Consider the following 25,347-nt stretch of genomic DNA (forward strand, 5'->3'; position numbering starts at 1 on the left):
TGCTCATATGGAGATTATGATGCAGGAAGAAGATGAGGGGCAGAGAGGCTTCAAGAGGAGCCATGATGGTCAGGGTGACGGCAGGAGACAGAGGGGTTCTAACCCTCAGCAGTCTCAGGGTGGAGTTACTAGATCAACCTTTCCGGTGCCGAGTGCAGGCTCAGGATGAGGTAATCAGGGAGGTTTGACTTGCTTCACCTGTGGCCAGTTGGGTCACAAGTCTTCGGTTTGCCAGCAGAAGGGCGGGGGTCAGAGAGCTGCTTCTTATTCAGCTAGACCGCAGAGTCAGGGTTTAGGCAGAGGGCAGCCCTTATCTTGCTATTAGTGTGGTCAGCCTGGGCAGCTGAAGAGGTATTGCCCACAGTTGGGTGCTACTTCAGGAGCGTCTGGTTCTAGGCAGACGTAGAGTTATCAGCTAGCTCAGTCTGTGCAGGCCTCGAGGGCCAATCCGGGAGCTTCGTCATCCCAATCAGTGCAGCTATCTTTTTCTCCTAGAGGTGAGCAGGTAGATCAGGGGCCTACAGGGCGCGTGTATGCTGTTACCGCGCAAGACCTAGTACCGGCTCCATCAGTAGTGAGAGGTACCTTTCTGTTTTGCAACTCGGTTGCTAGCGTATTGATTGATACGGGTGCATCTCATTTTTTTGTATCTGCTGCATTTGCATCTGTTTTGGAATTGGAGTGAGCACAGTTAGCATCTCCTATATGTGTGGTATTGCCTATTGGTGGTGAGTTGATCTTGAAACATGGTGTTAGGGGTTGTGGTATAGAGGTCGCCGACCATAGGCTTCCCTTTCCGTTTGTGGTCATGCCCATGAAGGGTTTTGATGTTATTTTGGGTATGGACTGGCTATCGTCATACCGGGCTGTTATTGATTGCTACCGCCAGAGGGTCACGGTTTGTACCTTGAGCGGGGAGTGTTTCCATTTCTTGGGGGATCGGGTTGGTAGTGTGTTGCCACCGATGTATAGTCCGCGAGGGCGGAATGAGCTTAGTGGTCTACTTGCTAACTTTATGAGTGGTGAGTGTGACGAGACCCAGATTGTTTTGCCGAGGGTGGTTTGTGAGTATTCGGATGTTTTTCCCGAGGATCTCGTTAGTTTGCCACCTCACCGAGAGATAGAGTTCTCTATTGATTTAGTGCCCGGCACAGTGCCGATTTCTATGGCATCCTATCGTTTTGCTCTAGCAGAGTTGATTGAGTTGAAAGTTCAGCTCCAGGAATTGCTAGATAAGGGTCTCGTTCGCCTTAGTGCTTCGCCGTGGGGAGCACCGGCCCTCTTTGCTAAAAAGAAAGATGGTGCCTTGAGATTGTGTATAGACTACCGGAAGTTGAATCGGGCTACGGTCAAGAACAAGTACCCTATGCCCCGTATAGATGATCTGTTTGACCAGTTAAAGGGTTCTCGTTGTTTCTCTAAGATAGACTTGAGATCGGGTTACCACCAGTTGAGGGTCAGGAAGGAGGATATTCCTAAGACAGCATTCCGTATGCGGTATGGCCATTATGAGTTTCTGGTGATGCCATTCGGGCTTACCAATGCACCAGCAGTCTTTATGGACTTGATGAACCGGATCTTCCGGGAATTCTTAGACCATTTTGTAGTCATTTTCGTGGACGACATTCTTATCTATTCGCCTTCTGAGGAGGAGCACGAGGAACACTTGAGAGTAGTGCTTGAGTTGCTTAGAGCCCATAGGCTATATGCCAAGTTTGGGAAGTGTGAGTTCTGGCTAGGAGAAGCAAAATTCTTAGGCCATGTGGTATCCAGGGAAGGAGTGTCTGTAGATACATCCAAGGTTGAGGCAGTGCAAGATTGGGCACAGCCTAAGAGTGTGTTTTGAGATCCGCAGTTTTCTGGGATTAGCTGGGTATTACCGCCGGTTTGTGAAAGATTTCTCCAGGCTAGCTTCGCCGTTGACTAAATTGACGCGGAAAGGGGTCAAGTTTGTATGGAGTAAGACTTGTGAAAAGTCGTTCCAAGAGTTGAAGGTTAGATTGACCACTGCTCCAGTTTTGATTATTCCAGAGAGAGGGTTGGGTTATGCAGTCTATTGTGATGCCTCACGAGAGGGTTTGGGTTGTGTGTTGATGCAAGAGGGGAAAGTGGCAACTTATGGCTCACGTCAGTTGAAAATACACGAGAAGAATTACCCTACACACGACCTAGAGTTAGCAGCAGTGATCTTTGCCTTGAAGATCTGGAGGCACTACCTTTATGGTGAGAGGTTCGAAGTGTTCTCGGACCACAAGAGTTTGAAGTACCTGTTTACTCAGAGGGACTTGAATTTGAGGCAGAGGAGATGGATGGAGTTCATTGAGGACTATGATTTTGAGTTGCACTATCACCCGGGAAAGGCCAATGTTGTGGCCGATGCCCTTAGTAGGAAATCCATTAGCTTGTATAGCCATCCGGGAATGGGGGATGTTGGGTGTAATTGGCGAGTTTGACTTGCTTCTAGGAGAATCAATTGAGGGTGCGGCCTTGTTTTCTGTTATTGCGCAGCCTACACTCGTGACTCGAGTGTTAGAGGCACAGAGAGGTGACCTTGAGGTAGAGTCCTTCTGAGAGAAGATCTCAAATGGGAAGCTTGAGAAGGGTTTGACGGTGTATCCCGACCTGAGTGTGAGATACCGAGACCGTCTGTGTGTGCCAGAATCGCACCGAGAGGAAGTACTCCGAGAGTTCCATCATTCACGTCTTGCGGTGCATCCGAGAGGCACTAAGATGTATCAGGATTTGGGTCGCCAGTTTTGGTGGCGGGGTATGAAGAGAGATGTGGCTGTTTTCGTATCGAAGTGCCTTACTTGCCAGCAAGTGAAGGCCGAGCATCAGAGGCCTGCGGGTTTGTTGCAACCCTTGCCTATTGCCGAGTGGAAGTTGGAGCATATCACTATGGACTTCGTTATAGGTCTTTCGAGGACTCAACGGGGTAGTGATGCCATTTGGGTGGTCATAGACCGATTGACTAAGTCAGCACACTTCATTCCTACACGCGTGAGAGATTCGGTAGATCATCTCGCCGACTTGTATATTCGGGACATAGTGAAATTGCACGGGGTCCCAGTGACGATCGTCTCAGATAGAGATCCTCGTTTTACTGCTAGGTTGTGGCAGAGTTTGAAGAGTGCCTTGGGCACTAAGTTGACCTTTAGTACGGCCTATCATACTCAGACTGACGGGCAGTCCGAGCGTACTATTCAGATCCTTGAGGATATGCTTCGAGGGTGTGTCCTGGACTTCAGTGGGACGTGGAAGAGGCACTTGCCATTGGTAGAGTTTGCCTACAACAACAGTTTTCAGTCTAGCATCGGTATGGCACCGTTCGAGGCATTGTATGGCCGACCGTGTAGGTCTCCAGTGTGTTAGGCCGAGGTGGGTGATGCACCTTTGTTGGGTCCGGAGTTGGTTAGGGAGACGACGGAGAAAGTTGAGCTTATCCGTAGGAGGCTTGTTACAGCCCAGAGTCGCTAAAAGAGTTATGCCGACCGTAGGAGGAGGCCTTTGGCATTTGAGGTAGGTGATCATGTCTTCTTGAAAATATCACCTAGGCGAGGTTTTGGTGAGGTTCGGGAAGAGTGGGAAGTTATCCCCTCGGTTTATTGGTCCCTTTGAGATCCTCGAGAGGATTGGGGAAGTTGCTTATCGTTTGGCTTTGCCACCACAGTTGTCCGGGGTTCATGATGTCTTTCATGTTAGTATGCTTCGGAAGTATGAGTCGGATCCATCCCATATGTTAGATTGGGCCGACTTTGAGGTAGATGAGGATGCCTCGTATGAGGAAAGACCAGTGCGGGTCTTGGATAGGCGGGATCACGTCTTGCGAGGCAAGACCATTCCCTCGGTAAAGGTTTTTTGGAAACATCACGGAGTGGAGGAGGCCACTTGGGAACGTGAGTTGGAAGTCCGTGAGAAGTATCCGGACATGTTTGTTGATGTGTAATTTTATAATGAAATTCTGTAATATTGTTGAACTTTAAGAGCATTGTGTATGTCTTAAGTTGTAAAACAATGTGAATGTTTTGGTTAATGGAAATTTGTATAACATTGCATATGTTCAATGTATCGTGGGGATGCAAGCATGATGATAATGTTGCATGTATGATTGAATTGTGGAAAATGAGTTGAAATTGGTAAATTTCAAAGAAATGCATGTTGATGATGCAAGTTGTTTTAAATAATGTGATTTGCCTCTTGAAAAGAGATGGGATTGACCGGTAATGGGTCAGGTTGTTTAATATTCTGTTGTAATATTGTTAAGAATTGAGAAATTCTTGTTTTTGAAAAACAAACTTGTGTTTAATTTCGAGGACGAAATTCTTTAAGGGGGGGAGGTTATAGCGATCCCGGTTATCCCTTTACTGTTTGGTTATATTCCGAACTCGGTTCCGTGATGTTGGTAGTGGTACACCTTGTTGTCGTCCCTTAATTCCGCTTGATTGAGTTTTAGGATGTTTTGGGCGGGGTTGTTACAGGTTGGTTAGGCCTTGGTTTCAATTCCTTGTTGCCCAGTTTTTAGGCGTTCCGCTCGAGCGGGTCTTCTTGCACTCGAGCGGGGATTGCACACCCCCAGTATTTCGTGTCCCTGCAAAACTTCTGCAGGTGTGAGTTTTACGCTCGAGCGGGTTTCTTTACGCTCGAGCGGTGGCGCTCGAGCGGGTTTGTTGGCGCTCGAGCGGGTAGTACCTTTGGGTGTAAGTTCTGGGAGCAGGAAATCTGCGCTCGAGTGGACTGGATTTCGCGCTCGAGCGGGTTTGCTTTATTCTTGTGTCTTGGCGCTCGAGCGGGTCTTTTTGCGCTCGAGCGGACCTAGTTTTTGTTCTTGACGCTCGAGCGTTGTGTTTTCCGCTCGAGCGGGAGTGTCGTATATTAGTTGGCTGTGAGGCAGTTTTAAATCACTTTTTCTCATCCTTTCTCTCTCTTACTTTTCCGAAAAGGCCATTTGAGAGCCTCTCTCTCTAAAACCTTACATTCTCTCTAGATATTGACCTAGCTAGGGTGCTTTCCTCACCTTTGGCCTTTACAAAAGAGTTATTGATCGTTGAGGGCTATCTTTTGATCCGAGAAACTCGTGGTTTGGAGCAAGTTCATTTTCATCATCCTCTTTAATGGGTGTCATCTTTTGAGGTAGGGATTCCTACTCACTCTTATGGCCTTTGACCTAGATTTTAGTTATTTTGATAGAGTGTTGAACTTGGGAAATTTTGGGACTTAGGGTTTCAAAATGTGTAAAAAGAGTTTTGTGATTTTGGGCTCATAACTTGTATTTTCGGTTTCAAAATGATGATATAATTGTTGGTTGGTGATATTGGAACCTTCGGGTTAATATCGAGAGTTGGGGGTAAAAGCCCTAATTTGTTGTTTAAAATTAATTGGTATAATTAATTTGGAAAAATTGTGAACTTATGAAATTGAGTTGGAAATAATGAAATTGGCTCATTATGTTGTGAAATGATGGAGTTGGATTTATAAATCGCTCACTTTTGAAAACATTGATATTTTATCTGTTGGAGCTTTTATTATCTGTTTAGAAATAATTGCTTGGGCTACCGGTGGAGAGTAGTTTTGATTGTTGTAGACAATGCATGATGATTAGGCAAACTAAAACTAATCAATTGGATATGTCATAGAGTATGGCAGTTGATAGAATACATTAACGTTATGTATTGATTGATTGTGTATATGACCTTTGTGTATATATGCATTGTGTGTGTGGGGGAGGAGATAGGGGATGTACTCCACGGTTTAGGGGAAGATAGGGGATGGACCTCTAAACCGGATGTTGTTTGGGAGGAGATAGGGGATGGACTCCACTGATACAGCTCATATGCTTGTCAGATAATGTGTTGATACAGCTCATATGCTTGTCATTGGAAGTGTTGATACAGCTCATATGCTTGTCATTGAAAGTGTTGATATAGCTAATATGCATATCTATTGAAATGTGGGTACAGCTTGTATGCTTACCTGTTGAGATGTTGATACAACTAGTATGTTTATCTATTGTGAAAATGAGAAATGTTTCATTTGAGTCACTGTCTCATATAAGTGGTTGGCCAGCTTCCGAGCCATTGATGTAAATTGTGAAACTGACAAGAAATGATAACTGAAATGAAACATGAACGTAGTGGTCATGAGATGGAAATGGGTTATGAATTGGTTTATGAAAATTGAACATTTATCAATTGCTAATATCTTAGTCATTGCTCATACTATGTTTAGCATATCTCTACTGGGCGTTGGCTCACCCTTTATGGGACATTACTTTCAGGTACAGGTAGTATGCCACCCCCAAGGACATAGCTTGGATGATGATGAGAGTTGAAGACTCTTTCTTTTGTTTATTTGATGTATTACATGTAAATTCAAGCCAAAGGCTTAATATGTATTGAGTTAGTACTCTTCTTTTTGTAACCAAGTGTTAACTTGGAAAGCTGTAAGCCCGTAGGGCATTTGCTTTTGTTGTTAACATGTAATACTTTTGTAACGAAATACTCTGATGAATTAAAGAGTGTGGATCTTATATTTATAAATGCATGTTTATATTGATGGGTTTAATGTTATTATTTTGAGGGCGATACAGAGGTCACCCGGTCTCCAGTAAAACCGACCAACGGGGTTTGGAGAGGAGACAAACTTTCTTCCCCGATCTTGAGCTGGCAGAACGCATTTAGAAAGATGATGTCTGAAGAACTACCATTGTTGACGAGGACCCGTCTGACTTTGTAATTAGAGAGGAGGGCAGAAATGACGAGAGGGTCGTCATGAGGGTAACAGATGTCTGTGCAGTCGGCTTCTGTAAAGGTGATGGGCTCCATCCACTACTTGGGCTGTTTGGGAGGGCGGTCTAATGTGGCAACTTCTTTGTCTGAGCCCTGTCTTATTTTTCTAAGTTCTGCCCACTGGGCCGATTGTTATGGACCTCCACAAGCAAGCCCGTCGGCTATGACTCTGATTTCTCCGACAGGGGAGGCGGGGTTACCTTGTGGTCAGGGTTGCTGTGGGGGGCGATCATGGCCGAGGTTAGGTTGTGCTGGTTGCCGAGGAGGAGTACGCCGTCTGTTGTTTCTGATGGGTTCGGTCCTTTGCCTTTGCTGAGGGCAGATTTCTGTGAACCAACTGAGACGTCCCTGACGTATCAAGCCCTCGACCTAATCTTTGAGGTTAACACACTCCTCGGTATTATGACCGTGGTCCTGGTGAAAACGACAATATTTGGACTGGTCACGCCGATTGGAAAGAGACCGTGATGGTTGGGACCATTTCAGGGGGTAGTCTCGTTGGATCTGATTGAGAACTTGTTCCATGGGGGAATTAAGGGGTGTGTACCGTTTGAACCGGCCGGGCGGTCGGGCTGGTGCCGACCGGTCGGCTCGAGGGGCTCGGTCGGTATATTGAGGTGTTTGGTTATTGTACTGGGTGTTTCTAGTTTCTGAGTCCTTTCTCTTCTCTCTGGGGTTCAGGTTTTTGGCTCTAAGGTCTTGGCGAGCGGCTAGAGAATCTTCTGTGTTCATGTATTTTTGGGCTTTGGAAAGAAGGGTTGCCATGGAGGTCGGGGGGTTTTTTGAGAGAGGGAAAAGGAAATCAGATGATCGTAGGCCGGCCATGAATGCCGTGAGGTTGACCTTGTCATCGTTTCCCGCCACCTGCAGGGCTTCGGTGTTGAAGCGAGTGACAAAGCTGCGCAGCGACTCCCTCTCAGTCTGACGGATGTTGAGGAGCTGGGTTGCCCGACGCCGCTGGTGCTAGGCTCCAATGAAATGGTTGAGAAAGGAGTCACTGAGGTGTTGGAAAGTGGAGACAGAGTCTGCTAGCAGTTGATTAAACCATAGTCGAGCCGACCCCTTGAGTGTCACGGGGAAAGCCCGACACATGATTTCATCGGGGAATACATGGAGGATCATGAGGGTTCTGTAGGTCTCCAAGTGATTGACTGGGTCCGTTGAACCCTCAAAAGAGTCGATCGTGATTTTGAACTTAGGAGGTAGAGGTTTGTCCCTGATGGAGGCAACAAATGGGGAGTTGGTTGTGGTAGATGGTTTATGCTGTATGTTCTGCATGACCCTTTAGAGTTGGAGCTTCATGGCTCGGAGTTCTGTGTCCTAGAGAGAAATGTTGTCACCACCGGAAGGCAGCGGGGGCTGGACGCTGCTGGCCTCTCCTTCAGGGGTTGGTACCGGGATCTATGGATGTGGGCCCTGGGGTGACAGGTTTATGCCTGGGGGAGGGGGTTACAAGCCTTTCAAGTTGGGTGAATTAGGCTGCTGGATAGTATGGCTCGGGGCTTGTTCTTGGTTGGGTGGGATATCCGGAGGTGGTGGAGGAGACATATGAAGGTTTCTTTGGAGTAGAGCATTAATCAGGGCTTGGTTTTGCTTGGCCAGGCAGTTAATGCTGTTGGTGAGCTCGGTGAAATATTGTAGTGGGTTATTTGGTTGGGAGGGTCGGCTTGATGATCAGGAACATTGGGGTGAGAAGCCATGGATCTAGTTGTGACTATCCACCTTCACAGGTGGTAGGAGGGGGTTATGGGGAGAGGGTCTCCGGTGACAATGAGCACAACTGGCGCGCGGAACAAAAACTTTCTCACAGACGGCGCCAGCTGATGATACTACGGGTTCCTGATGGAACGAGTCGGACTGATCCACGCTTCCCAAACCGGTGTCCGAATGACCAAGCCCACAAGGGAACCTGCACAAGAGTTCAACGGGGAACGGGGGGTCCCCCAGCGAACCCTCCGACGAGCCAGTTAGAAAGAGAGGTGGTATGTAGAGATAGATTAGAGATAGAAAGCTTAACCTTCTTATTTTCTTCGACGTCTGCTTATATCCTCTGGTAATCATTTCGTTGTCCCTTCCGACCTGTCACCTTAACCGAAAGTCTATGCTCTAGCTTACCTTGTTCATGGTGAAGTCGTTCCGTCCCGACGGAGAGAGGTTATCGCAATAAATGCTGTAAGGAGCTTCATTAATGGCGATGTGCAGTGGCAATAACTTTGCAGATCTTTGTCTGCTTATGTGGCTTGCCCTTCTCTTGCCATGTGTTTCGATGTCATTGGTTCTTATTGTTACGTGGGGCTTCAGCAATGTTGGGTTTTAGTATTTGAGTTATGTATTGGGCCCTAAATGGTGGGCTATAATCTTTATGGGCTTACCCATGTCAGAGATGATGATGAGTCGAGTCAACTTAATAGTTTGACAGGAAAATGAGTGAAACTCAGAGTAAGTTTAGAATATTCGGTCTCAAAATATTAGATTTTTATTTTATTTTTTATTATTTTAAAATAGGATGAATTATACTAACTGTCTTTATAATTTAGGACTTGTGTCACATTAATCACTGACTTTTAAATTGTGATATATTTGACCTTTAATTTTGAATCTTGTTTCAAATAGAGACAATTAAAGATACTTTGGTCTCGTTTGGGAATAGGCTAATTTAGTAACTTTTTAGCTAATTGACTAAAAAGGTAGGTAAAAAAAACTTGTATGTTTGGGATGACTTTTTGACTAATTACGAAAAGCTGTGCAAAAAGTAGAAAGAATCCGTAATTGTTGACTTTTTGGTATGACTAATTGGCTAATTGGCTAATTTAGTAACTTTTTGGCTAGGCCTCATCCCAAACGAGGCCTTTATTTGTAAACGGTCTATTTTAAAAGCAAAGTCGTCATATAACTTATTTTATGTTGGTTAACTTATATTTTGTTTGAAATGTAATGACATTTTTTTTAATGGATAATGTGCTACTTTGTTGGTTATAAAGTTCGGTTTAGTTTGGTTTCGTTTGGTTTTCATAATTTTTTTTCAAATTTTTTTTAAGAAATTAAAAATTAATTTGGTAAAAAAAAATAAATTTAAACACATTATTTTTATATAATTTTATCTTTTGAATGGGTAGAAATAATTTTTTAAAATAATTTTTTTTTGATATTCATTAGTTTTTCTTTTTTCAAAAGTTAAATATGACGACAATTTTAATATCATTATTAAACAAATCTATTAAATCAAAAAATATATAATTAAAAGTATTTCATACAGTAAACATATCGATTACACATTAAAAATCTAAAAACCATCAATTACATGATAACCATAACAAAAATATCTGTTAACAACAAAAACAACCATCTATTACGTGATAATCATCCAAAAACATTAACAAAAATAGCCACTCATAACATGATTATCATCCAAACACATACTAAAAATTAACTTGGTAAAAATATAAAAAATAAAAATGTAGAAGATTTATTATTTTATATAATTTTATTTTTGGGTGATAGAAATAATTTTTAAAAATTAAAAAATAACCTTATTTTTGTCAAACTAGTTTATATTTTATTAAATTGACAACTTTGTCTTTGAAATGGAGCATTTTCCGTTTAGAAATGAAACATTGTGTTTAATTGTCTTTATTTGGAATGAGATTCAAAATTTAAGGTCAAATAGATCACAACTGAAATATCAGAGATCAAAATGACACACCATAAATTACTGGGATCGTTAGTATGACTAAAATAACATGAATTTTTTTATTTTGTTCTTCTTCTAAATTCATTAGTAATATTTTTGAAGTACAATAATTGTACTACCAAAGAGTAGTTTTGAAAAGTTAATATTGTTAAAATGTAATAATTGTATTAAAAAAAAAATAGATTCCCTAAAAGAGATTAATATTTTTGAACGGAGGGAATGAAAAATAAAAATAAAAAAAGTCGAAGAATTACACAAAAAAAAATTTCTTTCCTCTAAGCTTTTGGCATTTTTTTTAATAATAAAAAATCAAAAAATATGACAAACATATTAAATTTTTTCACTTTATATTTTAGTTAAAAAATTAAAAAATTACTAAAATTATTTATTCTCAAGCCAACATGTTATGACTTGGCCAGTGTGTATTTTCATTTTTGTCCCTTGTTAGTGGTTTTTTTTTTTTTTTTTTTTTTTTTTTTTTGGGAGGAATGCACATTTGTATTTTCAACCAAACTAATGTAGACTTCAGAGGTAATGTTCAAATTACTCAATTTAAAAATAAAGGTCAAAATAAATTTCAAATCAAATTTGAGGAATTAAAAATTCTTAGCAAATTTTGGGTTAATTATATTCTTCACTCTTATAGTTTAATTTAAATTTCACTTTAATTCTTATTGTTGCAATTTGAACAATTTGATTCCTACACTACAAGTCAAATTTCATTTTGGTCATTTTGTCAAAATTTTTATTAATTTTGTCTATATGTACATCTTATAAAATTTACAAGTGTCCCAAAATTACTATTTAACCTCCAATTTGAACCCAAAAAAAAAAAAAAAAAAAAAAAATCAAATTAAAAATACACTGAAAGTGTAGGAATCAAATTAAAACAAGAGTAATGTTAGGAATAATGAAAAAAATATCATAAAATGTTTCATGAAGATTCTGTATCCTTATGTTGTGTTTAGTTAGGGGATTTATGAAGGAATTTAGAAATCAAAATAGAAAAAGTGTGTGAAATTAGATAAAATATAGATATATTTTATTTTTATTTCACCTATATTTTCTTTTTCTCTTTTTAAATTTTTTTTCAAATTTCATAATCAAACACAGCATTAAATTACCTTTATAAAATATTTAATGATATTTTTTTATAATCCATAACATTACTCAATTGGAATATTGCTAAACCAGCGGTAAAATTCCCAAAGTAGTGGTCACCACCGGCATAGAAAAATCACATCGTGTGAACAGGTCTACCTCTACCTAACTCACAGGTGTATTTAAATATGAGTAAATAATTTAAAGTCAAACATTTTTAAATTTATATATTTATAGATAAATTACAATCACCTCCTTAAAATTCACAACTACACTGGCCTCCCTTCTTTTTTTTTGAAATTACACCGATTTCCCTGCGACTAACAGCATTAATGAGAGGGTTAGTTTAATAATTTTAATATTAGAGATATTTTTGTTGATAACCATTAAATATGTAATTATTATTTATTTGTATGATATATGGTTATGATTCATTTTTTTATTTATTTATAGGAATGATTGAAAAAATCTATTTATAACATTTGTAGTAATCAACACAACAAATATTATAACTTATATAATTACATAAATGGTGTATATTTTAATGGTGTATATAATTACATAAATGTGATGATGAAATAAATTTTAATGGTGTATATTTTATTTTGGATTAGTAATTTTAATGGTGTATATTTTAGAATAAACTATTGTTATGACAAAAGTGATGATGAAATAAATTAAAAACTTATAATTACATAAATGTAAGATAAGTTTTTTAGTAGTTTTTAATCTATACTTGACATTATAGTTCAGTTGTTTTCTAAAAAATAAAATAAAATTGATGAGTTTCACTATCTAAACTAATCCAAAATAAATTGGGACACTAAATGTATTTATTTAAATAGGATTAAATAATATTTCTAAATAGTCACATGGTTTGACTATAAAAATACATATATATTATTGCTTTACATATGTACATGTTCATGCATTTCTCATTTGATTTCAATAATTTATACTATTTGTTTTCCTAAAAAATAATTAATTGATTTCTTTTATTATTAATTTACAGATAATCACTTCAAATGTTATACAAACTAAACTGAAATCTCCCTATGTACTAATCTAACAATTAACAATTAACATTCATTAAAAAAAAAAAAAAAAAGGAAAAAAACTGTTAGTCAAACTAACGGTAAACTCGCAGATTGAGAAAACCTGCAAATTAAAAGTAAACCTCACAATGTAATTTCAAAATGAAGAGGAGAGCACAGTATAATTGTGGGGAATCTCAAGCATAGAAAAATGCAACTTGTACCTAATTATATATTTATATGGCTGACTTCTACCTCCCTCACCCTCAGATCATTGCATTCTTAAATATTATTAAGGTTGTTGTACAGTCTGTTTATAAAGACATTCCACTTGTTTCACACTCAAGGTCTTGTTCACATGCTCTGGCTGACAATAGTTTACATCTCTTTGTATATGTTGTCCCCTACTAATCTGGAGAAAATATTAAAGATTGACCTAGAACAGCTAGTCAACCAAGAAATTTATGCATATATATGTGTTTGATTAGGTCTCGATCCATGTCACAGCTAAACAATAGAAGAGACGGAAAGAGAGAGAAAAAGAAAGAATGTGCCGGGGAGAGGGAGAGGTGGAGAGTGGAGGAGGGAGAGTGGAACAGAAGCTCCAGGAGCTCCATGAAGCGATAGTTGAAGGGAATAATAAATTAGAAGCACTTCTTGAAGTGCTGGATTCGCGACGATGGTCTCCTCTTCACTTGGCATCTGCTCAAGGCCGTCTCGACATTGTACAAGCACTCGTATCGGAGAATCCGGATATGTGCACAGCTCTTGATGGAGATGCTAGAACCCCTCTACATCTTGCAGCCATGAAAGGTAACCTTGATGTCTTGAAAATGTTGTTTGAAGCCAGCCTCTATGGTCCCCATGAGTTGATGAATGTTAAGGATGTTGCTGGTAACACCATATTGCATCTAGCTGTCAGGAATAAAAAATTGCAGGTATGCCAACTATTAAGTTTGTTTTAGATTGGGTTCCAATGCATTTCTTTTTATTAATTTTTTACAAGTTACTTTTTAAAAAGAGTTTCACAGTTATTCCGAACGCTCCTTTAATTTTCCTTTAGCCATTATTGAAGTTAATGATTTGTAGTGCTAAATAGTATTTCTACCATAATCAAATTTTAAAGTTTCCGTAGTGCTAAATAGTAATGAGATTATTAGTAATAATTTTTTAGTGTTAATGTTACTTGGGTGTTTGCATTATAAAAAATTAAGGTTTTAGAAACCAAAATTTAGGGATAAAATTATTCTTTAAGAACTAAATATTTTTGTTACGAAAAGTATCATTATTAATTGAACATTAGTGATGAAATATTATCTTTTTTGGACAAAATTTTTTGTTCAAAAAAATAAATAATTTTGAGAGCAAATTATTTTGTCTCTAAAAGTTTATTTATTATTGACATTTTTAAAATTTTGTCACCAAAAGTCATATTTTATACTTTTCACGACAATCTTTTTGGAACTATCCTCGTGACTAAAGAAATTGGTCCTTAAATATTTTTTGCAACAAAATTTTCATTTTTAGAGAAAAAAAAAAATTTATATTTAAAACTTTTATATGTTGTAGTGTTGGTTTAGTTATTCTTAATGGAAAAGCAATAAAATTGGAAATATTTTGAACCTAATAATTATTATTATTTTTTTTAATTTTTAAAATTTCAACATTCTTCCAAGAATGTGAGATTCTCATTGTAGAGTGAGGAAATTAGATTCTTACTAAATTTGGGAATGTGAATAGATAATCAGAAATCACTTTCTCATTTCACTATGTTCCAAACACAAGAATTATGTTAATTCAGAGTTACATTCTCAATCTCCCATAAAACTACTATCATTCAAACATGACTTAAAAGGATTTTTTTTTTTTTTTTAAGTTGGGAGCCACGACTTCCTTGGCTCTAGTGTAGCTGATATAGGCTTTGTATGGAGCTCTGTTTTACATTCTTTCTTCTATATAATGAAACACTCATTTACCCAAAAGAGTAATTCTATATATATATATATGGGAAATTGCTAGCTAATTACTTCCAATCTAATGTTGACAATGGAATATAACTACTGCAGGTTGTGGACTATTTGCTTAAGAAAATAGAAAAAGCTGAAAAGACAGAAAACAGAATAAAAGCAGTAAATGCAATAAACAATTGTGGGTACACAGCATATGACATTGTAATGGACAGTAAAAATGAGCAGGAATTCAAAGACATTAAAGTCTCCTTTCGAAAAGTGAAAGCAATGCAAGCAAAAGATCTTTCTCAAGGTGACTGGCTGTCAAAAAAACGAGACATATTAATGGTCGTGGCATCACTTATCGCGACAATGGCTTTCCAAGCTGGGATAAATCCTCCAGGAGGTTTCTGGCCAGACAATGCAGCTCTACATAGAGCAGGGGAAGCTATAATGGCTTATAACTATCCAAATACATATCCGTATTTCATTCGTGCTAACACGACAGGATTCGTTGCATCTGTGAGTACAATCTTATTGCTCGTTACTGGATGGCCGTTCAAGAAAAAGTTTTTCATGTGGCTTCTGGTCGTGATCATGTGGGTGACAATTACATCAATTGCTTTTACTTATGCATTTTCAATCGTAGTTGTCTCTCCGAAAGGGGAAAGGGAACCACTTTTTCATACAATTGTAGTTGGAGCCATAGTGTGGTGCTGTGTGATGGCGAGCCTCCTCATAGCTCACGCAATTCGCGTCAATTGGTGGTTGAAGACCAACAAAGGAATAAATGTTTGGCCACAGATTAAAGATTTCTTCAAATCCAAAACAAGTAGACAAGGTACAAATTCAATTAATGGTGATGTTAATCAAATTTAGCTAAGTGGACAAGGCCTACAACAATCAAGTAATGGTGAAGTTCTTCAAATTCAACTCAAGTAGACAAGGCATGCAACAATAAAGAGGAGATATAAATTCATTTAATGGTAACCATTCTACCGTTTGGGCTTTATGTTTAATGTGTGAGTTTCTATTTTTACAAAGAGAAATGTTTGAGAGCGCTAGGGAGAGAGCTCTAATAGCTCTAATTTGTGTGTGGATCCTATTTGATGTGATGCATTGGCTTTGTTTTGTTTTGGTTTTTTTTTTTTTTTTTTTTTTTTTTTTTGATTTTTTACATCACTAGAGTTCAACTAGAGCTCTAGTTTTAGGGGAATGAATCACTGTTTTTTTTAGAAATTTACAATGTGGACCCTTTAAAATGGTGCACATCTGTAAAAAGTTGTGTTTTTTTATGATGAATGTTATAATTGTTTGTGATGTGTGTTATGATATTTTGTAGTAAAATTATGAATGAATAATGAATTTATGGTGTGCATCCAAAAATTAAGAATGATAATGTTGTGACACTTTGTAATTTTTGTTATGACACTATAGAGTTTTGTTATGATATTTTTCAATGACAACATTTTTTTAAAAAACATATCATTGTACCTATTTGAGAGTGCACATTATAACATCTCCCATAAATCACTTTCAAATACAAAGAATTGAATATAGACCAAAGAAAGAAAGAAATAGAGCATAAGGCAATGAAAAAATTAACCGAAAAATTAATTATGTGAGTTTTTCTTTTTAAATATTAAATTATGCAACAAATATGAGGATAGTGTGAGATATTTTGGAATAACATGAAAGATGGGTGTTTTGGTAAGGAACTTTTTTTTGTTTTGTTTTGTTTTATTTTATTTTGTTTTGTTTTTAGTGAACTTTTTTTTTTAATTTTTTCAAAAAGTTTTAAGTTTCTAAATTCAGCTTGATAAGGCGAACCGAAAAATTATAATTTTTTTAAAAAAAATTAAAAAATAATCTAGAAAAGATAAAAATAAGCCAAAATTAATAATTATTTTTGGCTTATTTTGGTCTTTAATGATTTTTTTTGCAAATTTTCAAAAAAAAGAAAAAGAAAAAGAGTATTTTTTAGATTCGTCTCAACAAGACTTATCGAAAAAGTAAAAAATTTTGACGTAATTTAAAAAAAAAGGCGCTAAGGACAAAAACAATTCAAAAAAAGAGGTGGCTTTTTTTTTTTTTTTCCTGCTAAAATGGTATTTAAAATAACATTAAACATGTCCATAAAATTATAGGAATTAGAACCACACATCACATTACACTTTTTATTTATTTATTTATTTTTATGGGAATCACATTACACTTTATACCCAAAAAAGATGGATATAAAATATTCACTCATCGATGACATAAATAAATAAAAAATCATTAAAATAAAACCAAATATAAAATAAATTTTTAAAAAAGTGTTCCATGAAAGCGTAATTCCATTGAGATACATCTTTCCCAGGTACCTCTAAAGCAGCCTTAACTTTGGAGCCTTTCTAGCAATGTCTACTTCATGCTTTTTAAGTTTAGGGCAAATTACACATTTAGAGGCTGGTGATATTTTAGTTCCCAACTTTTAGAATATGTTAATCTAGTTTTTAATATTTAAATTGTATTAATTTAGTTTTTAATGTATATAAAGTATTTCAATTTAGTCAAATAACTAAATTGAAATACTTTTTATATATTAGACTAAAATTGAAACACTAATTTTTATTTAGAAACTAATTGAAATACCTTTTATACATTGGACTAAATGAAGCACTTTTTATATATTGAGAGATCAGATTGGCACAATTTAAACATTAATAGGGACCAAAATCGAAATATTTTAATACCACTGCTGGAAAATAGATTTTTAGTGGCGTTTAAAAAACGCCGCTATAAGTGGAAAAAACGCCGCCAATTCCTTTTGCGACGCTAAGCACCAAACGCCGAGGACGCGGCCGTCGCTATAGCTTTATGGCGTTTTAAAAACGTCGTGATATTAGTATAGGCGGCGTTTTTAAAAACGCCGCCAAATGTCCTACCAAACGCATGCTGACGTCACTGGCCATATTTAGCGACGTTTTAGAAAAACGCCTTCATATCTTTTTTTAAAGATAGATCCGTTAGTAAGTATGGTTTAAGAGGCATTTGTAGAAAGGCCGTCATATCTCTTTTTTTTTTTTTTTTGAAATTGTGCTAATTTTATTTGATTGAACTAAAAAAATACCTGTAATAGCACTAATATAAAATAATAGCTCCCATTCAAATAGTTGTAATGAAGCATTAATTCACTTTCTCATTCAATTAATATCCAATCACCATTATCCACAAAATTAACATATCCAAAATCCAGAAATCATGTTTTAACATTAACCACAAACTAACATATATCTAAAAATCATGCCTTAACATTAACCACAAACTAACATATATCTAAAAATCATGTCTTAGCATTAAAGTTGTAATCTTCACTGGTCTACATGCCTGCATCAGAACATAAACTACAATCAGATTTACCAAAATAAACACAAATTGAAGAATTTGTACCCAATACTTATAAACAGTACTTAAAACTTGAAAAAGCACTAACAAGAAGATTTTATCACATACCAAGAAGCACTAAATAAATACATATAAAGAAAAAGGAAAAGATTTTATCACAATTTCTTCAACGTATGATCAATTTCACACGAGAGAGTATTCATGAACTCGAATCCAGGCAAGAGGCTACAAGTAAAAATTATACAAAATAACGTAAAAGGAAAAGAAAAAATATTTTTTTGATTAGAATGAACATTTCACAACAAAATAAGAATTCTAATTATAAGTAACTATTTTTATGGGCTGTATGCTCTCCTTGAACTCATAAAGTGTGGTAGTTCACAACTGAGATGAATCAACTGCTGAGGATACATACTATGCTTGTACAATCAAAATCATACAAACATATGTGCACTGAAGACACATATTAACAAGGCCCTAAAACATAATATGAACTAATACCTTCTTGAGAATTATGTCAAGAAGTTCTGCCCCTGATTTTGAATCAAATACCTTAGCTTGATGGCTACTATTCCAAGAAAAAAAGAAACTTGAATTCATCTAAACTAGCAATTTACAACATGAAAAGTCAAGCCATGAATAATAAATGTGAAAAAGAAAACCATATTACATATCCAGGTAAAGGAGTAATCTGGAAGCAACAGGGGGAATTGTGTTGCAATTACAATAGTTGTTACCCCAGATGAGAAATAAAAACCTTTTTTTTTAGCTTTTAGGGTGTATTTTTAGTTCAAGATACGTCCTACTACTTGGAACCAAAGAATTAGTAGATCTATTCCGATCAAATTGGGACTGAGCAAGGGTTTTGAACTTAAAATCTATGATCTGATCATTGAGTCAATTCCCAGATTATAATTTCCTTGCAGCAAGTGATTGAGTTCAGTAGTTTCCCATATATATTTTATCGACTCTAGAACATAGTAATATGTAGAAAAGAAATTGTTTCAAGAGCCAGCAGATATACCGAGAAGAAGGGAGGGAAAAACCTACCATAAAGCCACCTGTCTCTGTTTGCCACCAAGTGTCAGATATGGGGCATCTTGAATCTCCAACTATATTGAAAAACCACCTGTTAAGATGAAAAAGAAAACGTGTCATACTTCTTGTGTTCAAAAATGTAATCCAGCAACAAAAGTAGAGCTTGTAACCTCCATGCACTAGGATTTATAGGCTCGCCTACACTACTGACAATGAGAAAGAAGAAAACAAACACAAAGCAGTTATGCAGCAACATGAAAATTGTCGAGTCACTTTTCAAAATAAATTAATCAATAACATAAGCTCTACCTAACACCAATTTTGCTCAACCAACTCCAGATACTTGACAATATTTTTGATCAATTGAAATGAGTTAATAAAATTAGAATGACAACAAAATGACTGGAAGAAGGTCAAACTTACGTTAAGGTAGCGGCTAAGGGAAGCCCTTCAGGCACTGCAACAACCACAATAGTGACCTAAAATTCCTTCAAGTATTAGTAAAATACTCAAAATAACTATATATGAATATATACTAATTACAAATTATGTCTGTAAAACGGCACATACTGCAACAGTGAAAATCTTAATAACTCCATCTATGGCAGTACCAAACTTTAGTATGACCAGCCTTGAATTGAGGAGTTCCATCTGTGTTTTTGGTATGTCCAGTAAAGTATCTGCAGATACTCCAATTTATAAGTTTTACCAGTCCAAACTTTGTTTTTTAGAGAGAAATAGAGAATTGAGGAGAGAACTCAACAACTAAGATTGCAATTACCTTCTCAAAAGGACAAACAGAACAACTATAGCTACTGCAAGTCCAACAAAGCCAATAAATGATATTAGCCTAATTTGATGCTAAAGCTCAACATGATATCTAGTCAAGCTACACGCAAGTAAATCCGGACACTTGGTTGTATAAAAAAATAAAAAGGCATTACTAATAATATTTCAAATAGTTAGAATGCATACCTTCTTCATGGTTGGAGTCGGGTCTAAAACCGGGGTTAGGATGGCTTGTGATCTGGACCAGCTTCCAAGCTGTCGCTTTCCTTTCTCGGGCTTGAGGTTGGTGAATCCATTTGCACTGAATTGCAATACTTCCTGACAGCGAGCGAGCTGAACTCGACTGCACGACCGGTTCAAATGAACCGACGCTTTACGGTAATTATTCCCTCTAAGAAAATCAATCTGAGTGTGATCTACATACTTGTGCTTCAACAGTACCACTCTTTTAGCAGCTACATGACTTGTCAACCTCATCACCAAGTCCTTCACAGTTGCAGACATTTTCCCCTTATTTCTTATTCAATCTTCCCTACTTACACACACACACACACATATATATATACACACACACACAATAACCCATCAATTATAAACTCGTGTCAAGCCCCCAAGTTCACAAATTTTTGTGCTACACATCAATTATATAAACTCTGAATACTTACAATTACTTACAAATTATAAGTATTGATTGTGTTTTTAAAGGTTAACTCATTCTAAAATTCACCTTCTTAATTGTTGGACTACCTGTCCTGGTTCATCGTGAAACAATCTTACTTATTCATCATCATGGATTCATGGTATTGGTTGAACATTGATTATTTGTTTTCTTTCTTCTTTCTATGCTTTGGTTTTTTGTTTTCTAAACCAGTGAGAAATTGGTTTATTTTACAAGGTAAGGTACAGTACAGTTCTATTAGGAAGATTACATGACGTGTTGGTATTTGAGCAGATCAATACATCAACCAAGAAAGTAAAGTCCATTCTTGGTTCATTCCAATGACATATATTAACATATATCCCTGACAGGATCCCAATGATTATGCAGAAAGATGGAACACCAACAAATCACAAATGAATTTGAATAAAGGTATTGATTGATTTTTAAATTGAAGCTAATTAACTTGCATACCTGGTAGGTGTATGTGGTTTGTACAGAGAAAATGAGAAACACTAATCTAATCAATTGGGTGGTGGTGCCCTGTTCAGGCTCTCTCAGATCAGAGACGTGTGCCTTCTGTCAAAAACAAAAATTACAGTTGGTGCCTTTTTATTAATTTTATTTATTTATTTGTAATTTGAGTGTTTTATTCGTGAGGAGGAGGATGATATGGAAAATGGGTGGTTGAAGAAATTACAATTATGGCGCTAAATCGCTTTGAAAGTAACTGTTGTTTGACTTGTGGGTAGATCATGTAAAGTCCCATGGAGTGGGAGGGAGTTGCTAATTCCACACCCATTATAGTGCACCCATCAAAAACTACTGGTTTACTTTTTAATTTTTTTGTGACAGTTCTATCTTAATGTATAATCATTATTAAGGTCAAAATTATAAAATTAAGGTCAAAATGAAGTAAATATGGCATACAAAACAATTGACAAGTATAATGCTTTTTTGTGTTCTACTTCAGACGACAGATACTGTCCATAATATTATATAGAATGTAAGCACTATCCGAAATCAAAACAACTCATTAAACATTACAAGGAAAACTAACCACCCAGCAGTGATGCAGAAAAACCAGGAAGCAGATAAGCATACCTGAAAATTTTACACAGAATTAACCATTATGAGAATATTTCTTTCTGTAAAAGGGAATAACTCCTCAACATGTTTGAAAGATAATTTTCTCACAATAACTTCGATTATTTTCAGAGAGTAAATTCATTGCACATATAATGAATGTAACTAGAATTCACAAGTCACAGCAATAGCAAATTGCAAATTATGCCATAGATCATACTTCTATTACATATCCACAAAATTACACATTTTAGTTGATTAAATATAAATCTAAATAATGCTAAAAAAACAATATTAAGTCTAAAAGGAAAGTTCATTAGGAATATCAACTCTACGTTCAAATGAACTCTCTGTAAATTAGACTTAACTCGTAACAACTCTATGTTCAAAAGAAAGATGCCCTCATTCGAATGACTTATTTAAAATTTTACCGTATCGACGTACCTGTACCAGTACTCGTACCTGTGATTCATGACTTATAACTAATATTGCTCGATGCTTATATCTGCTACACAAACAATGATGTAGAAAATAGAGTCTTCAAAGCATTTCTTACTCATACACATTGACATACAGGAAAATAGTGGACAGAATCCATAGGTATGCATGTGGATGGAGCCTCCAAACATTTGTTTCATGTAGCTTAAAGGAAATTACAGAAGCAACAACCAAGTAAATTTAGCATACATACCTGATTTACGGCCAAGTTGCTTCTGTGGCAGAATGACCTGGACTGAGTGAGAGTCCTTGGTGTCTGGGATTGGATGGCTCATTATGCATACAGCACGAGCAACTTTACCAACCTTCTGAACCTGTTCAATGTTTACATCTCAAAAGGACTGGCAACTCTAACCACAATGTGCAGTAGAATGAAGACACCAATGGCATTGCTCTATTGTTCCTAATTATTTCATTTTGGCAGACTTAGTAAACTCATCAATCCGTACTAATGACTGTTGGAAACTCTTCTATTTTAAAATTTTCAGTGTTACCTTATCTGGTAAATATGATGGATCACAAACAACTTTCTTGCATTTAGCAGTTTCTCCTTCAGAGGTCACTCCAACAGCTTTTCCATCGGCATCAAACTCAACCTGTAATCCAAGGCAGACATGGTCAATGGAAAGTTCGAAGGCAAGCAGTAGAAGCATGCCAGTCACTGAATCATCTGTTATTTTAGCAGTAGAAGTTACATGAGGCACTTCAAAAAATATACAGAGATGTACTAGTTGAACAACGAGCCAATCCCATCAAAAATATATATATATTGAGCCAGTGATCTGTTAACCTTAAAAAAGGCACTAGTAGAAGATATAAAGAACTGCATTAGTTCAACATTTTTTTAGGACTTTAAGAATTTTAGAGAACAAGGGAAACCAATCATAAATAAAGATATCAACATGATTCTGGAGTGACCACTGTAAATATTAGAGAATTTACAGTTTGAATCTCAAATTCATGGAGGGATGCCCTAAAAATGAGTCAAATAATCAAGCATAGAGGTAGGATGCAGAATGTATTAAACAAATGTACAAACAGCCAAGGTTCCTGACAAGAGGTGAGCACATTCATCCATCATGCAGAGGCTTCCTGGGGAAAATATGGGTAGATAAAAAGATGGCTTCATAACAACCACTTGGAAACTGCTAGTGCTATAGGCCTCACAGGATTCTGAAAGCAAATGTCATCACCAATAATGATAAATGAGCCTAGGTTATGACACAGAAATACCATATTGAGCCTGAAATATGCATCAATAAAATTTTAGATACTGTTGACAGCAGAACTCAGTCATTATGGGGTTTCAAGGCAAGAGGAGGCTTGTGCATCTTATAAAATAATTAGTCTTTCTGGATACTGAAATACAAAATTACCTTGCATTCTGGCTTGTTGAGCATGCAATAAGTCAATAGATTCATCAACCACCCTTAGGAGAACCTTCTTTGTATAACTCGATTGTTATTGACCCTTTTGAGGTATTTAAAATCTGTTAAAACAGGAAAATAGGAATGAAAATAAAATCTGTTAAAACAGGAAAATCTGTATTTAAAACCAACAAGGTCAGCCATGTGAACAATGAAAATAAGAATCCATAATAACAGATCAATATATAATAGAGTTAAGTCTAGTACCCACCATAAGTCAATAGATTCATCAACCACCCTTTTGAGGTATTCATCAACCAACAAGGCCCAAGGTTTTAATACACCCAAGGGTTGAGGGGCTTTCCTCTCATGGGAGAGCATGTTTCTTGTGACAGTAATAGAGTTGATTCTCTAAAGAAGAATGAGTAGTGCTGCTTGAGCAGAGTATTTAGGCCAAAATTGCAAACCGACTCCAAATGGAAATTTTCTATTAAAACACAGCACATTGACATCTTAGACTCCAAAAAAAATTAAGTCACCAAACAGCAAGTAATCTCTGATTTACCGAGGTAATACACAAGAAATCACCTTGTCATAAGCATCCTTGAAGTATCGGGCAGCATCATCAATAGCCCCACCAAATCGGGGACCAATTGTTAGCAAACCTGTTTCAGAAGCACATTTCAGTTTTCCTCACACATTATTCAGTCTGGTAACTTAAGAGGATATAATCTTATCATAACAAGTTAACAAATATTTGTAATAGGAGTATACCTGAAACAAGACCGGACACAAGATCTTTTCCTGCCCTTGCAGTTACAATGGTGTTGTGAGCGCCAGAGACACAAGGACCATGATCAGCACACAACATTACGCAAATCTGATAAGGTCACATAAGATAGTGAGAACATAGACCTCAATATAGTAATTCAAATATCAAAAAACAATTATAAAAAAAAAAAAATCAACAGAACAAAAAATCATTTTAATCTGAGTAAAATGTACTTCTGACTTGAAGAGACGTGCACAAGTTCCACTGACCCAAGCAACCACAGGTTTACTGATTTTCCCCTGTTTCAGGGCTTCCACTAGGGAATACTCATCTCGGCCACCAAGTTCTCCAAGCACAAAAATCATTTTAATCTGAGTAAATCAGAAAATTAAGTCAGCAAAAGGATAGGGACCAAAATACAAAGAAAAGAAACAGGAAAGTAAGAAAAACCAATAACTATATGACATCTAATGATGCAGAAATTTAGAAGCTAGGTTAGAATAGCTTGGCCTAAGTAGGTGCTTTAGTACTTGAAAGTAGAACCAAACACAAAATTAGAAATTCAGATCTAGCTTCTTTGTAACCTTTAAGCTTGAGGCTGAGACCAATATATTAAAAGATTCACAAATATCTTCATCAACTGAGTGCTTATTGTGGCAGTCAAGCAACAAATAAACTTCACAAGAAAATTTTCGACTTGTACTAGTCAAATATTTTTACAATCAGCTGTTAAGGCAGCTTAGTATGGTAAAAAATCTGTAATAAATTATGCCACAGAAAATTGAATAGCAATATTAGGATCCTTTTACAAAATAGCAGCAATAGGCAAGACGCAGATTTCCACTTTTGAGACCATTTAAATAATTTGTTGTTCAGGTTAAGGCATTAAGCATACATTGTGAAGTTGATCCCAATGCATTGATGCAGATTATGCAGGTAACTTTCTCAATGAGCAGAAAATATAGACACACAAAGTTCAACTCTGTGACAGAACCCACCCAACACAGATGAAAACATAAAAGATGAGTGAAAAGTAAAATTGAAGTAAAAACTTAAAAATTTATGAGTGTATTTCATAGTTAACTGAAAAGTTTACACAAATATAAAGAGATTATTCCGGTTATTATATACTTTTAGAGACAAAAAGCAAAAGCCCCCCAAAAAATGGAGTGATTGAAAGATTCCATAC

The 25,347-nt window shown here is 36.5% G+C and overlaps 1 protein-coding gene and 2 long non-coding RNA genes across 3 annotated transcripts; 1 reads left to right on the forward strand and 2 right to left on the reverse strand.

Annotated features, from left to right (window-relative positions):
- Positions 1–13,109: 13,109 nt before the first annotated feature.
- LOC145788881 (uncharacterized) lies at positions 13,110–15,892 on the forward strand. The gene is made up of 2 exons (XM_082869665.1): positions 13,110–13,549; positions 14,678–15,892. The coding sequence occupies exons 1-2, from the start codon at positions 13,160–13,162 to the stop codon at positions 15,437–15,439; spliced, it is 1,152 nt and encodes a 383-aa protein (XP_082725791.1). The 5' UTR covers positions 13,110–13,159; the 3' UTR covers positions 15,440–15,892.
- A 1,835-nt stretch (positions 15,893–17,727) lies between these two features.
- Positions 17,728–21,010, reverse strand: LOC114269033 (uncharacterized). The gene is made up of 6 exons (XR_014330060.1): positions 19,964–21,010; positions 19,770–19,803; positions 19,559–19,668; positions 19,412–19,467; positions 19,001–19,079; positions 17,728–17,932 (listed from the first exon to the last, which is right to left on the reverse strand). It is a non-coding gene; the product is annotated as an uncharacterized LOC114269033 (long non-coding RNA).
- A 1,031-nt stretch (positions 21,011–22,041) lies between these two features.
- Positions 22,042–23,192, reverse strand: LOC145790195 (uncharacterized). Its single transcript, XR_014328856.1, has 2 exons — positions 22,514–23,192; positions 22,042–22,422 (listed from the first exon to the last, which is right to left on the reverse strand). It is a non-coding gene; the product is annotated as an uncharacterized LOC145790195 (long non-coding RNA).
- Positions 23,193–25,347: the final 2,155 nt, after the last annotated feature.

This window comes from Camellia sinensis, chromosome 5 (genome assembly GCF_055761805.1).
Source record: "Camellia sinensis isolate YWXY chromosome 5, ASM5576180v1, whole genome shotgun sequence".
Lineage (NCBI taxonomy): Eukaryota > Viridiplantae > Streptophyta > Magnoliopsida > Ericales > Theaceae > Camellia > Camellia sinensis.